Source organism: Oreochromis niloticus, linkage group LG8 (genome assembly GCF_001858045.2).
Source record: "Oreochromis niloticus isolate F11D_XX linkage group LG8, O_niloticus_UMD_NMBU, whole genome shotgun sequence".
NCBI lineage: Eukaryota > Metazoa > Chordata > Actinopteri > Cichliformes > Cichlidae > Oreochromis > Oreochromis niloticus.
The window spans coordinates 14,824,772-14,840,611 of record NC_031973.2 but is presented as its reverse complement, the minus strand read 5'-3'; the positions used below and the strand labels follow the sequence as shown (position 1 = coordinate 14,840,611).

Genomic DNA, 15,840 nt, shown 5'->3' with positions numbered 1-15,840 from the left:
CCGTCCACTGCAAATGAATCAGTTCAGTCATGCAAACAAAATATTTTGTTCATTATAAGCATCTCAAAATTCAGAACGCTGTAAGCTTCAATACAAGACTTTTCTGTTGTTGGGCTTCTTGTTTTACTATCTGCTTAAGACTTAGAGAATTATACATAGAGATGTGTCTTATATTCAAACACAACCAGGATAGGAAACCAAATTTATTATGTAAATCTGCAAATCACAACTGCAGATTCAAGTTGGAATATTTTTGTTAAAATAGAACTTGGTGATATTATTTACTTCTCGAACATTTCGACTAACTTCGTGCTGTACCGCGATTACCCTGGAAACCGGGATCATTTTGGACATCACTACCGAGATATGACACGGCTTTATACAGTACATGAATCGCTTTCTTTGCTCCATACTCATTACATCACTCCTCTCTAACGGTACTGTTCTTCATGCAGACAGAATACACCTAATTCACCACCACGGTGTTTCCATGGCGACTAGCCCACATTAATTTTCCAAGGTGAGCGGCCTTGTTGTGCTGGTTGTGTGTGTTTTGTATGCAGTATTTCACAGACGTGAGGCACACGGAAAGATTGAGCACTCGGCACAGTCAATGAAAAGTTGTCTTACCCATGAACTCGATCCCAAGTTCATCCGCTGTTCCATTCAAGGCGGGATAGCATGAGAAATGAGGGCGGGGAAAAGAGAGAGAGACAGAGCATAAAATAATTACAACATGATGCGCCTCAGTTTTTTTTCTCAGAATTCACCTTAGGGGTAAGACACTTGGTGCAACTACACTGTAGAGTTGGCTTTGCTGGCTTTTTCTAACATGGCTTCCTCTTTTGCACCAGGTAATGAGCCAGCCAGGCAGCCTCGGATGCTTGGAATGCTTTTCCGTGATACTCTGAATTCACACAGCCTGCAGTGGCTTTGATTGAAGCAAGAAAACAACGCAGATGTGGGGGCTGAGAGGATTAGAGGAAGGATCATGAAAATAAAGTTGGAAATGACATATCATGTGGCTTTATGTCATTGATGTTGCTTTGCACAGGCCTTTTATATTGATTTGAGCCTGAGGCATTGCAGTAATTGTCCTCTTCTGTCTCCAAGCATAGCTTTTCACTATTCACAATCTGGTTGCTTTAGGATGCGTCACTCTAACACACACACACGCTCAAATGCATGTGCACCCACACAATATGGTATAAGCTTGCACGTATTTTTGGTCTTTTTCTACACAGGCACACACTTTGACATTCACCCTGTCTTTCACTCTCCTCCTAAGACACACAGTCTTTCTTCATGCAGTTATGTCTTTTCCCACAATCCCAGCGCTGGGGAAAACAGATAAAAAAGGAGCACTCGTGTTCTTTCCATCCTGGCAGTGCCCCCTTTTCATGTCACTGTAATGTAATCTTATTTAAATTAAAATGAAACCCTCACTAGTAATTGCTTTTCTGACAGAGGTGGTCTGAGTTTTAAATAGAAGATGGCTTGCCAAGCCCTGACAGATTATGTGTTGGAACCTCTAAAAAAAATGTCTATAAAATAGGGGGGAAAAAGCATTTTGATTGTGCCACGGGAAAAATTCTGTCATTGCCATGGCTTTTATTTAAGGAAAAATAAAAACACAGCCTGACAGGAGTGAGATCCATTTAAGCAACCAGGCAAGCATTTAGGTGAATGGATTAAAATAAACTGTCCTGCCTTATTAAGAGGTGGAATGTAAACGATTAAAAAACAGGACCTTAACACCTCTCTAAACTGCATAAAGGGAACGCTTCGGAGGGCATTTGGACTTGAAAATGGTAAGATAAGCGCTTAAGTCAAATTATGCTATTTGCTCTAAGATTGCTTGACAGGTTCTTAATGAGCCAAAGGGATTTTCATGATCACAGAGATAACAAGAAAAAACAGCCTGGAAAAGCAGGTCTAAGATTCCCAAATTAATCAATGAACAAATGAGTTTATGTTTGTATTTAGACAGGCGGCAGGTGTCATTGTGTTGTTGTTGAGCAGGATGCAGGGTCTGCATTTTCCTCCTGCAGCCTCGAGGATTATTTTACATGCCAACATTTATTATGCGCTCCTTCTGAATCATAGTCAGTCTCATAGCAACCTTGCAAACCAATGATTAAACAGTTAAGAGCCAATCACTTCTGACTGGGGGACTTTATGCTTTTTGCCACAAAGAGTTCGGAGATATAACTGTAAAATCGAGATATGGCTACCACTTTTCTTACTTTTTTTACACTTTTCTGACTCGCCCTCCTTACAAATAAAAAACCACAAAAAAAATGAATGCAGCATCTTCCTGACGTTGCTTGATCTGTATTATACATTCAAGCCTTTTCCTGTGATTGCCCATGGCAACAGCCAACCCTTCTCCACTCTAAATCGCCCTGACTGTCATAGCCTGTGCAGATGATGTCATTACAACTCTGATACACATCCCTTCCTCTGGCATTGCCTTGTCTGGAGACATTCACCAATCATAATATGTGCAGGCTCCCAATCCTTCGCACTGGCAACTCGAAGCACCCGGGGGAATCATTCACGGCGTCTTGTGGGAGCCTTGAGCAAGCTTGGAGAATACCTGTGCATCATGTCAGATGCTTTTGGCCCGATTAAGAGGCAGGAATCTGGCTGGTGGGAGAGACAATGGCAGGAGTGAATCAAATCCTTAATCCCCTCCCTCACTTGGGTGAGAAGGGAACTGCAGAGTCAATGTGTGCGTGTGTGTGTGTGTGTGTCTGTGTCTGTTATTGAATTCGATATCCTGTGTAGCTACTTACTCCAGGCATAATATCTACAGAAGATCAATAGTTCAAATTAGAGGATTGCCTCCTTCCTCTTTGTGAGTAAGCTGGGTAAAAACTAAAAAGGCCCATCTTCCCTCCGCCTCCTCTTCAGTCTTCTACCGAAATATCCCCTCTGTAGCCTCAGAGGTGCAACTTGCCCAACTGAACACCATTAGTGGGATGCTCTAAACTTTTTCATGGTTAAAAAAGAAACTCAATCCACATCCTCAAGCAGTTATAAACTAAATTGCTGCCTTCCTACTCCGCCATGGCTCCACTTAAAGACTCCACCACTTCCCCTGTGCACCAATATGTTAAACTCCAGCATTTTCTCCTCACCTTATTTCCAAAGAGTTCACTGCAGTACGGCTGGAGTGTGTTACAGAGAGGACTTAATTCTTTTAGTCCATGTGGTTTTGTGATGTGCAGGACGAACTCAATTATATATATAAAAAAAAATGTGATTATTTTGATCAATAGCGAGATTACTTACTACTTATTATTCATCGTTAAATACATTTACCTTTTGTTTTTTTACACTGGATTATTTTTCCTTTATCAATCTATATCATTTAAGTAAATAACTAATTTTTAAAAGTCCCTGTTAACTGTAGTCTCCATCATGGGAGTTTTGTGGGTGCAGACAGTGGCAACAAGAGCTCCATGAGGCAATTTTCTTATGTGACCTGACAGATCTGCACAAAAGCCACAAGCAGAGAGCGAGGAAGGGCTGAGTGACGCGAGTGTATTCCGACTATTACTTTGTCTCAATAGATCTCGTTGACCCAAGACTCCTTTTTCCGCCATGTTGCCTGGAACTGAATTAAACAATGAGCAGGTCTGGGCTTTCAGGGAGGGGCCACAGCACTGTTGTGATAACGACTGATGCATAATAATCGCTTTATCTCAATTACCTTGTTTTCATAATGATTGGAGCCAAAAATCCTAATTGAAATTAAAATTTGATTAAACCCTAACCCGCCTTCGCCTGTGATTCTCTATCTACTTCTGTGAGGACGTGTGAATGAGTGAGTGACTGAGCGGCACTGTGGGCAAGCCGGTCCAAACTGCTCTTTTGAGTATTTTACCAGTCGATACGAAGAAAAAGGATAAGGGGCAAGAAATGATTTGTGACTGTAAGGTGCTCAGATATTGATCCAAAATGAAAGCTCAAAGCAGAAAAGCGTGGCATGGCACGGCAAAAAACCTACAAAAAAAAAGTTGCTTATTTGTACGCACGCTGAATTTCATTGGCGCTTAAGATTTAGCTGTGGTTGGTATATGCATGTATGTTTGTGCTGTATGTTATTACGTGATTTGGATTTTGGAGGCAGGATAATCCTCCAAACCCTTGGTAATCTGGGTAAATTTTAGATGAGTATGTATCAACACAGATCAAAACTAGGCTCCATTTCCCCCCGACGCTCAAATCTTCCTGTGTTATTGGTCACGGTCACTGGAAGCTGTTTTCTGTGGATAACTGTTGTGGCCATTGAGAGGTGATACAAGACAAATTTGCAATAAAGCTGTCAGTTTCTTTCTTTTCCTTTCTTTTTCTTGTGAAGGTCAGGGGTGTACTCGGTGCACCGTCTTAACCTACTACTGAAGATTTCTTCAGTAGCTTGTTTGTACAAAGCATTTTATTGATTCTTTCTTTCAGCACAAGAGAAGCATTCTGATTAAAAATGCTAAGCAATTTTTTGATTTTCCATACTCCCTGATATATAAATCTCTTCCAGCACTCCTCTGATCATTTCTATTTGTAGATTGGAAGCCTCTGAACAGTGCATTCAGTATGAGGAAAAAAATAAAAAGGCTTTTGGCCCATTGTCCACATCTAATAAACATTGACGCGAGCTTGCTAATGGCTAATACATTTGTCTAAAGGGTTCACAAGATGAATGAGGGTGGATTGACCACCAGAAAGATCAGTAATTTTCCCGGTGGGTTAGTCTTTTGCTGATTAGTCCTTTATCTTGAACCTGCCATTAGCCTATTTACACTCACTGGCCACTGTTTTAGGTATATCTATTCAACTGCTTGCTAACACAAATATCTCATCAGCCAATCAGGTGGCAGCAACTCATATAGGCATGTAGACATGGTCAAGATGACCTGCTGAAGTTCAATCAGAACATCAGAATGGGGAAGAAAGGTGAGTTAAGTGACTTTGAATGCTGAACAACATGGTTGTTGTGCCAAACTGGTCTGAGTATTTCAGAAACTGCTGATCTATTGGGATATGACCACACAACCATCTTTAGAGTTTACAGAGAATGGTCTGATAAAGAGAAACTTTCCACTGAGTGGCAACTTTTCTGGGTAAAAATGTCTCATTGATGCCAGAGGTCAGAGGAGAATGGCTGGACTGCTTCGAAATCAGACAACATTAAGTCAAATAACCACTCATTGTGACTAGGGTACGCTGAAGTAGATCTCTGAACACAAAACACATTGACCCTTTAAACAAATGGGCTAAAACAGCAGGAGACCGCACCGTAGCGCTCCTACTCCTCTTGTCATGTAAAAGCAGGAAACAGAGGTTATAATTTGCGCAGGCTCACTAAAATTAGATGATAAAGGACTGGAAAAACCTTGTCTGGTCTGATGAGTCTTGAAGTTGGCTGCAACATTTGGATGAGAAAGTCGGAATTTGGCATAAACAACATAAAAGCTTCACGCTTGGATTAATCCTGCCTTGTATCAACAGCTCTGGCTGCTGTTGGTGTAATGGCAAGGGGGAATATTTTCTTGACACACTTTGGGTCCCTCAGTATGATATGAGCCTCTTTTAAATGCTGCTGACAATGTTTATCTCTTTGTGACCACAGTCTTCTGATGGCTCCTTGGAGCAGAATGTCACAAACCTCAAATCATCTCAAACTGGTCTCTTGAACACGACACGAGACATGACATGAGTTCAGTGTACTCACATTGCCTCCACAGTTACCAGATCTCAGTCTAACTTCGGGATGTGATAGAACAGGAGATTCACATCATGACTGAACAGCCTACAAATCTGCAGCAACTCTGTGATACTATCATGTCAATATGGTGCAAAATCTCCGAGGAATGTTTCCAACACCTTGTTGAATCAATGCCACCACATTAGCATGCTATACCTAATAAAGTGGCCAGTGAGTGTAGCTTACAAATCTTCAATAGGTCAACAGCTGGTGCAATCAATAACAGCACAGACCTGAAAAATCTACTAAATATTTTAGTAGTTACTATGAAAGCAGTCGTACAGCCAAACATGAAGGAGCATGTGGCTCGTGTTCAGATATAGGAGAAACAAAATTTAAAAAGAAGAGGGCATGCAAAACCCTGCAATGTGAGGTAATGGGTTTATTTAAGTGATGGGGTGCAGGTGATGACAGCTGCAAGAGGCAATTTTCTCTTAAACTGCTCATCAGTCTTTTCCGCATTACAGCCTAGCATATAATGCTAGGATACTTAGCCGACGATGTAAACAAACAGGTGAACGTGGCTCTGAACAAGAATGGTGATCCATCAGATCCATCGGCGGTGCCCTGTTCATGTCTGTTGTCTGTTTATCAAGTAACAACATCATTTATATGATCAGGTTGGACAAAGGTACCTTTTGCATTGCAAGAAATCAAACATTTCTATCAATGCAAGGCAATTTATCACAAGTGTAATGAATGCACATATCAGAGGTAAGTCAAATTAGATATGAATTAATTTACAACCTTTAAGCGATAAATATTTCCAAACTGTATTTTTGACAGAATTATTAATAAATATTTTGCTGATTTCATAAAAATCAAAATGTGGCCATTTGCATGAGCTTAATTTTGTATTGTAAATTTTCAGATGGGGGCAGTTCTCTAGGTGGCTTACTGTTGCCGGTTGACTCCTGACTGAATGACACAGTGAAACTGTTACAGTAAGAGCAGCAACTCCACAACAACAGCTTAACAGCTCAGGGATTGCTTCTACAGCCTGGGAGATCCTTGCTCAGACGTGTTATGCTAATTAAACTGATTTATAGGTTTACCTATAGCCACTAAAAGATGCTCGCCCCTGAAACACAAGTTTTTGTCTTCTGAACGATACAGTGTAAAAAATTCGCCTTTTTGTTTCATATTTTGCCTTCTGAGGCATATTGTCTTATATATTCCAATAAATCTAGAAGTACCACGGCTGTGTTGTAATTCACTGGTTTGTTTGAGAGTCCGTTTTTATCCAAAGCACAGTAGAATTCGGCTTATTTTAAATAGCATCATAAAAATCTCTTGAGCTGGACACGCTGGAAAATTAATGTCTGCCTATAGAACATAAAACAAATCCCAGTGTGAAAACTGTGTGCCATGCGAGAGCATAAAACAAGCTTTGTGACACTGGCTTGTGACTCCATTAATGGACTCTCAGCGGGCCTGATGGAATCAAACAGACGGCAATAGGAGTTAAGTTTTCTCTTTGACTCTTGATGCGGAGGAGACGAGTCACTCCATAAAACAGTGTGAATTTGTAAAGCTGCACTCTCACGGGAAAGGCTCTGGGCCTCCAGTTTTTCTTCTTTGTACCTGTGACTTTTGCTTTATTTTATTTTTTTAAGTACACCACACAGCTGTCATCGCTTTAGGGGAACAGTTTTTCACGAACACCAGAAAAGTGAATACTTCCCTTCCTTTAGGCTAAATGAAAGCATGATTATAAAACATGCAGGGGATTTTTCATGCATCTATATGAGGGACATTCATGTAGGCCAATGAAAATAAATCTATCGGGATACACATTTTACCCGGTAACTAAATAATATCTTTGACTGCAGTAATAACTGCTTGCATTAATATTTAAATGAAAACCCCCACGTTTGACACAATATCCAATGTGTGATCACCTCTGTAGATATAGTAGGAGATATTAAAGTAAATGAAAAAATATCTTTTTCTTTATTGAATGAATTCAGTGCTGTAATACCCTTGCTTTTTTATTTTCAATGCACACGTAGCAGAATTTTTTTTTTAGCATGAATCTTAACCTTTTACCCCGCTAAGCTGAACATTTTTCTTTGACCACCTTTGTCAACTTAAGGAGCGCCTGGAGGTTCTCTGCATTTGTATGCTTCAAAATGACTGAACCATATTGGAAATGTTAGTTTTTTCAATATAAAGTCCCACACTGTACTGTAATCACATAGTATTACTGTAGAAGACCAACAGACTTAAACAGATAACAGTTAATCTAAGGCTAATCTCTCTTGCTGATAAATATAGTACAGTAAGAGATTTGCTCAAGGGCATGTAGCGTGCACTTGTTATGAATTTGGTTTTATGTTTCAGATCAATACACCAAGACTGAAAAATAAAGGGTAGAACAGGGAGCGTACTTGGGTCTGACAAGATAGCATCTGTCTTGGGAACAAACTGGTCACAGCGTAGTCCATGGTAGCCCTCTTTACACCTGTCAGAGAGAGAGGGGAAAAAAAGAGACACAGAGCAAGGTTTGAGATTAGAGGCAAGACAAACAGAGCAAAAAGTACCAGCATGAACTATCAGCTGAAGGGACTTTTAGATAAAGAAAGTTGAAAACAGGAAGAGCCTAGACAGATGAATGAATGGATTGCTAAAAAAAGAAAAAAAGAAAAGTGGAGTGGAGTGCTCGCTAAGGACCGAGGTGGTCGAGGGAGATACACAGCAACTGTGGAGAGGGGTGGAGTGAGGACAGAGAAAGAGAGGGGAAGATAGTTGGGCAGGCCCAAGAAGTGCCTGCAGTCTCACTGATAGCACATGACTGGCAGGAATGCCACGTCCCAGAGGAAGAAAATGGGGTACTGGGAGTGGATAGTACTTGGCGTGGATGCAGCAATGCAAGATTTTCAAGGGAAGGGAAGCTGCCATAGTTTCAACAATCATATAAACAAAGTCCTGGCACAGTCCAAATATTTACCTTCATCATCAAATAAATATGCCTCTACTGCTGATTCCTGCAGATCCTTGAGCAACTGTCACTTATCTACTGAAATTATGACAGCTGATGACTGATTGGGGATATTTAGCAATACAAATATCACTTTTACTTATTGGCCAAATCGGACCTGTAGAATGCACAAATGAATGAATGAAAACATACATATAGTTTCATAATTTAAAAAAAAGCGTGACAAACCATATTCATCAAGTTTCTCAAAACAACTCATAGTTATGAGGAACCAAGTTTGGCACAATCCTCAATAGCTTTTGTCTCCAAGAGACTTAAACACTTTTATTTCTGTCTTCAATAGTGGCCACAATGCGGGGACATTCAGTGGGCTGATCCATCCCTCTGCTCTTTCAAAGATTAGGCGAGACAATTGGAGGATTTGCTTTGATGTGCCGTTTCGACATAAACTTGTACATGAGCGAGTGACATGTCAGAGTTGTCTATACTTTCGCCATTCCATCATTCGCTGCTTTATTGTTGGTAGACGATGGGGGATTAACACTGCCACAATATCCATCAATATCTGTCCACCATGTTTCCAGCAGTGCCAAAGAACCTCCCTGCCCACCACCATGAGTGACAAGCAAAAGTGGACCATTCAGTCTCTCTGAGCTTGGCCTGACCTGACAACTTGAAATAAATTAATAAATAAAAAGAAGAAACAATAAAAGTGAACCATGTTTTTGAGGAAAAAAAAGAGTAAGCAGCAGTGGCAATAGCAAAGTCAGAAAAATTGTTATAAGATTGTCACAATTCTCTGTTTTTACGTCTCAGGTGGACGTTTATGATCCATATCTCAGCTCAATAGGTGCAGTTTGCCATCTTTATGCAAATGCTTCTACATAGTAATGTTTATTTTGTAGCCAAATTATTGAATCTGCACCGATTTGGTGAGACTGCAGAAATGTACTACTACCATTAAGGTTGGAATGACAGACAAGGCCAGTGAAATTTCTGCATAATTTTAGGACACAGAAAATAAGAAGCAGTGTTTTGCAAAACATTAAAATTTTATATGTATTTTGAAAATAGCACAAAAACAGTATATCAAATGCCGAAAACATTCATTTGAATTTCTAAAAGCTGTGTCTGAGGCATGTTTACGCGTCTTTCTAATGCAAAATATTTCCCTATTCTTGCTTGATGTAGAATTTCAGCTTTTCAATACTTCAGGGCTTTCTTTGTCATATTTCTTGTTTCAGTGAAAGCAGTGTTTTCAACAGGTTGCAGGTCTGCACCTGGATTCTACTAAAGTACAGAGCCATTTGTCATGGTTCTGGGATTTTGAAATCTAAGTTTTAGTTTGTTGGGACTAGGTTATTATTAAGTTCTCTCTTTGATTATGGTTTTCTAATTTTGCAGTTCTTATAGCTGTTTTTTTTTTCTTTTCACTTCTGTCAGTCTAATATGGTTTATCATTCGTTCTTTATACTCCAGTTTGTGTTTGTATTCTGTACCTTCATTTTGCATTAGGTTCATGGTCATCATGTTTAGTCCTTAGTTGTTGTTACTTTGTATTTTTTGTTATTCATGCTAGCTTCATCGCTTTAATGTCTCCTTGTATCTTGTTGTCAAGTCTTTGTCTCAGTGTCATATTACTTCCTGTTTTATGCTGATAGCCATATGTCTTTTGTGCCGTGTTTTACTTTCTCTTACCAATGTTTCACTATCTGATTAAGTTCAGCTGTGTCTAGTTTCCCAGGCGTTTTCATTCTAGCTCAGTCACCCTTATGTTTATAAATCGTTGGTGTCTCCCTTTGTCAGATTGCCTGTGTTCCCAACTTGTTTTGTTCCCTCTGTTTGCTAAGCCTTATGTGCTTTTTGCTTAAGCCTTTTGAACCCTGCAGTTGATTTTCTGTTTTGGACCTCCACAGTCTTGCTACTCAACCTGAATAAAGGCTGATTTTCTGTTTATCAGGTTCTAGATCAGCAGCCTGCATTTGGGTCCTTTTCTACACCGCATGACACTATGCTGTTGCAAATGTGTACCACTCAGCTTTAATGGGGCCTTCACAAAAGGTACTCATGCTGTGTGCACTAATCCGATCTAGCTATCGAGCTGTTTACTGTTAACAAGCAAACATGTATATGAGAGCCTAGCTTAATATTCTTTTAGGGGTGGTCATCCATGATTTCCAAAAATGTTTATATATTTTTATTCATGAGATCATAGGGCAGTTTTCTGCTTCACCTCAGTCCATCTTTACCAACCTCTGGCCCAGTTTTGTCTTAATATATGCTTGTTTCTTTGCACGGTAGAGACAAGTATCCACTTGCAGGTGAAGGCAGAAGGACTTACTGTGTTCAATGGCATTGGATTTCAGAAGTGGTTCGAGAGCCCATGCATTGATTTCCACCACAGAATTGTGTTTTGTTTTAATGCATTGCAGCCTGGAGGTATACAGATGATGGCTATTCAATACTGGTCTTCGGTCTTGGCCTCTGCGTACCAGGATCGACATAAAATTCTAAATTGTTTATTTTTATTTTATTTTATTACATTTTATTTTCAATTCAGACTTTAATGATTTTCAATTTTCATCACAGTTTGTTTTGGGTTTTTTTGCACATCATCTCAACTATTTTTGGAAACTCCTTTTTTGATTTGTTTTGCTGTCCACTGAATTTATCTGTAATTGCTGCTTTATGTGAATGAGCTAATTGCTAAAGTTTTTAATCTGTCGTTTGCAGTCTGGACATCTGTAATTGTTCAACTTTTTCGTTGTAAGCTTACTGTAGTTGTGCACTGACAGATGCCCTGATAAATGGATCTTCACTACAAACCATCCCTTTCAAAGTTATTATTATGCTGAGTTGCACTGAAATGTATAAAAACATCTTGAATTATAGGGGTTCTCAAAAGTGAGTTTGAAAAGCTTTTGACATCTGTGTTTCCTTCATAACGAACAACATCGCTGTCAAGCTGCAAGGTATGATCGTTGAAAGGGCCATTTTGGTGTTATGTGGCAGTAAAAATCTCTCTAACTGCACCTTTAAATAGCGAGACTCATTACCGTTCAAATGATGTGTGAAAAATACCCTTGAATTAAACCCTCTAAATCTTAAAACTCTGACTCTTTGTGTCATTTCATTTCCAGAGTAATAAGCAAAACACACAAAACCTCTATAGTCCTCTGCTCAAGAAACCAAAGGAGGATAAAGGACTCCATTCTCTCTTGTCATTGTCTCTCCCACAGCCAGACTCCTGCCTCTTAATCAGCCTGAAAAATGACTAATGCAAAACTGAGTATTCTCCAAACTCTGCAAATCTTTCTTTCATACAAATATACACAACTACACAAAGATTCTCGCAGCGTGGCTCACAGACCTATCAATACCCTGCACTTGCACTAAACATCTGAAACATCGAATACATTAGGCAAAAACCACAGTAGAAATGCTTGTATAACTCCCAAGAAGATCTTAGGGAAGAACTATTCCGTGATAGATAACCAGATGCAAAAATGTTTGCGGTGAAGAGCATCAGGTGGATTCTTACAATCATCATCGACTCACTATGCATTTTAGGAGACAAAAGAGACAAAAGCCAACCTAATTTAAGTGATCACAAATGAAAGCTTTGAGAAATCATATTAAATCCAACACCCATCTAAAAATTATCATTAATCACCATAGAGATAGACTATTAAATCTGATTGAACATTTTACAGTGAAAATGGAATATGCAAAAGAACATGCCATGCGATGCGTAAAGCACCAGTCCAAATGACTGATGCAAACAGCTTAGATTTATTACCACATTAAAACAGCTTGGTATGTGAGGTTTGAAATGAGAAGGGCGTGGACACGAAATGTTATTTTGCATCAAATGTTAATGTGACGTTTCCATTACCTTTATGTTAGGAACTTATTAAACACATACCAAAGGAAATGAACCCACTCTCACTCCAACAGCGTCAAATATGACACTTTTTCAAAGCCGCTTGTATAAAAAAAATATGCACAATGCGTCCAGTGACACTGGTGCTGTGACTCAATAGCTAATAGTAATCTTCCTGAAATGCTGCGTAGGGGAATTTGTGAAGGGCCCTTTAGCATTACATTAAAAATGCAAAGGGTGCCTTTAAGTGTGCGAGGGTTAATGCTGTGAACGGATGTGTTTTAACCCAATCCATGAGCTTTTTCTAAATGAAATTGTTTTGTTGTATAAACCAAACAGCCAATAAAAGCAAAACTAAACAGAACTGTGATTTGCACTACAGCTATTCCCTTCTACTTCTTTCTCTGGACCTTGTCGCTCCATCAAACAGACCATTAGCTCCAATATTAGTCCAATATTGCTGCGACTGCTGGATCAAGGAACTATGAGAAACGCTTCCTCTCTCCAACGCCAACGCCTTTTGATAAAATGACAGCATTTGACACCCGGAGATGAGAAAACGTTGGTGTTACAGATTGTGGCACATTTTTAGCAGCCAAACAGAAACTTAGAGAAGAGCTATGTTCTTGATTTCCTTGTTTAGGTGTGAGCGATATGCACTGTCCTTTTGTTTTTGTCAGTATGACAATCTCAGTCAAACAATGATGTTCAGGGAGGGACCTGAGATGGCGAGCAAGATTTCAAGGGTACGTTTTCCCTCCCCTCCCGCCGCTTGGCTCTGCCCTGCATCACACCTTCTATCCCTGGGTGTGAGCTGAGACGCCTTGTTAGTATTCTGAATCACAACCCCAAAGGCAGAATGCCTGTCTGGCTATCTGTTTACATCTGGGCTTCCTGTCTGTTTGTCTACATCTCTCTCTTCCTGTCATCTTTGTAGTACTGTGAAATAAGCTCAGCATTCCTCAATGAAATGTGAACAATGCTTTGTAAATGTGTTTGCAGGAAAATGGCGTTGAATGCCTGAATGGATGATAAACAGTGTGAGATAATGACATGCTTTGAGTATATGTCTGGGTTTTGTATCTCCAAAGAGGGAGGGAAAAGGGAGGAAAAATCTCACATTTATGTTTGCGTGCGTTGTTGGGATTCAAAAGGTGGGAATATCTCAAAGTGAAGTGTGTGTCTGTGTGTGTTTGCTTATACCCTGTAGTCACTGTGTATATGAACAGCAGCTATAGACTCAGAGCGTGTTTTCCCCTACTGCTCCAGAGTTGTCTTTGACTACCCAGCTGCTTTTAACACATGTTCCAGTCACAGAGAAAACACACCTCTGAGTCTGGAGGATGACAGGAGGGTGGGGAGCTCTGCCTCATAACTAATCACCATTCTGCCTGTTAATTAGCAGGAAGAAAAATGAAGGATAGTTTCAGTGCAAGGGGAGGGAATGGAGGTTCAAGGAGGAGATAAGGGAAAGGAGTGTGATCATGTCAACCAAACTTCATTTACCTTCTGACACCAATGCATATTAGCTTCCGCATGTTCTATAAAATAACTCCATATGCCACTGCTGATGAGGCGCAGAGGAGGTGCCAAAGCCTACTGTCGGGGGATAGCACTTTCTGACACGATGAATGATTAAGGCTTTGAACCTATGTTGCCGCTATATGTCGCCTGGCTAAGCAGGTGAGCCACATGCCAAATGGCTGCAGGGGCTTGGGTTTGATTTCACTCCAGACTGTTTCTTGTGAATCATTGGCCCTTACTCTGGCTTAATGTTCTTAAATGTTCTGCCCAGTAAAGGCAAAATAACCCCCAAAAAGAGGATTTCAACTTATATGTGGTTAAAAACCAAAACCCATCATGTATTTTCATAAGCACACTGTCAGTAATAGTTTTAACTAGATAAATTGTTTATTACTGAATTTAACAGGGGATTAATAGCTTGATTTTTTACTAACATCTGTTCACAGGCAGCTATAATGACACGGCAATTTCTGTTGTGCAGTTTATGGTGTTCTTTAATTGACATTAAAGTTTTACAAGTCATTTTAGCTGAAATTACCTTTGAAGCTGCAGTTATGAGTGCTAATGCAACCGGCTAGCTTTTATTGCTGCTACATCCTCTGTTTAGCGAAGCTGCTAAGCTAATCTAACCTGCTGTAATCTGATATTTATTGTACAAACACAAATGTGGCGATTTGATCTAATGCTCAAAAACAAGCAAGGAGTTCCTGAAATACACATTTCAGAAGATTTCATTCCATTCTTGACTGTAACAACTGTACGTTAAGAATTTTGTTGAACTCCATCCAGAAAAATGGAGGATGTCTTAAACTATACAAATGTAACATTGCTTCTAGCAATGGACTAACAAATATACATGATCTTTTTTGATATGTATTCTTATTAACTGACACCCCCCCCCCCTTAAACCAACTTCTTTTATAAGGTAGCATACAACATTCTGTAAGGATCAATACTATGATTGTGTCTCCTTTCACCTGAAATCTGGGGCTGAACACACCTATAGTCTCCAGCTCAGTACAAAACGTATCTGTGCTTGAGACAATTAGTCTACATGTGACTAAAGCTGGCTAACCCAGAACTGCAGGAAATTACAATTTCCAGCTGTTAGATGTTGGATCATTTTGCCTCAATGAAATTAACAACTTTTTACGCTGGCATGAACAGATGCCTTAGAAAAATTAGCAAACATGAGAGGGAGAGACACTGCATGTTACCAAAATTTGGCGCTTTGTCTCATCTGTTCACAATAATTGCGTGTAGACTTAAAGTATCTACATATAATCTGAAACTCAGGTAATGTTGGACCGAACCAGGTTTTCCCTAATTACCTGACTTCTTGGAAATGATTTTCTTCAGGCTCACTATCAAAGGCAATCATTATTTGGCAGCAGGGGTTCTCGCCACACTCAATAGACACATTTATCACACTGCACCGAGTCTTTTGACTCGCTGCCACATTTCATATGGCACACCAACTGGTGCGGTTGATGTTTTCAAGTATTACTGAATTGGGCGTTACCCCTAATTTCCATAACTTGACCTACAAGCCATGCATAATAAAATCAAGATTTGCATATGCATTGAAGCACAGATGCAATATGGCATTATGTTAATTGCTAAATATTGAAATAAATTATTTAGAATCTATTCACTGTGTGGGGCTGGTGAATGCTGTGGTATTTTAATTTGCTCAGTTTTGAGATACAGCACCTGCTGCAG

The 15,840-nt window shown here is 39.7% G+C and overlaps 1 protein-coding gene across 1 annotated transcript in view; it reads right to left on the bottom strand.

Annotated features, from left to right (window-relative positions):
• nrg3b (neuregulin 3b) overlaps positions 1 to 15,840 on the bottom strand; it is a 195,573-nt gene that overhangs the window by 28,288 nt on the left and 151,445 nt on the right. Inside the window, exons 3-4 of the mRNA XM_005471251.4 lie at positions 8,161 to 8,234; positions 631 to 657 (exon numbers count right to left, since the gene is read on the bottom strand). Of these exons, the coding sequence (XP_005471308.2) occupies positions 631 to 657; positions 8,161 to 8,234 (101 nt within the window). The remainder of the gene's footprint in view (positions 1 to 630; positions 658 to 8,160; positions 8,235 to 15,840) is intronic.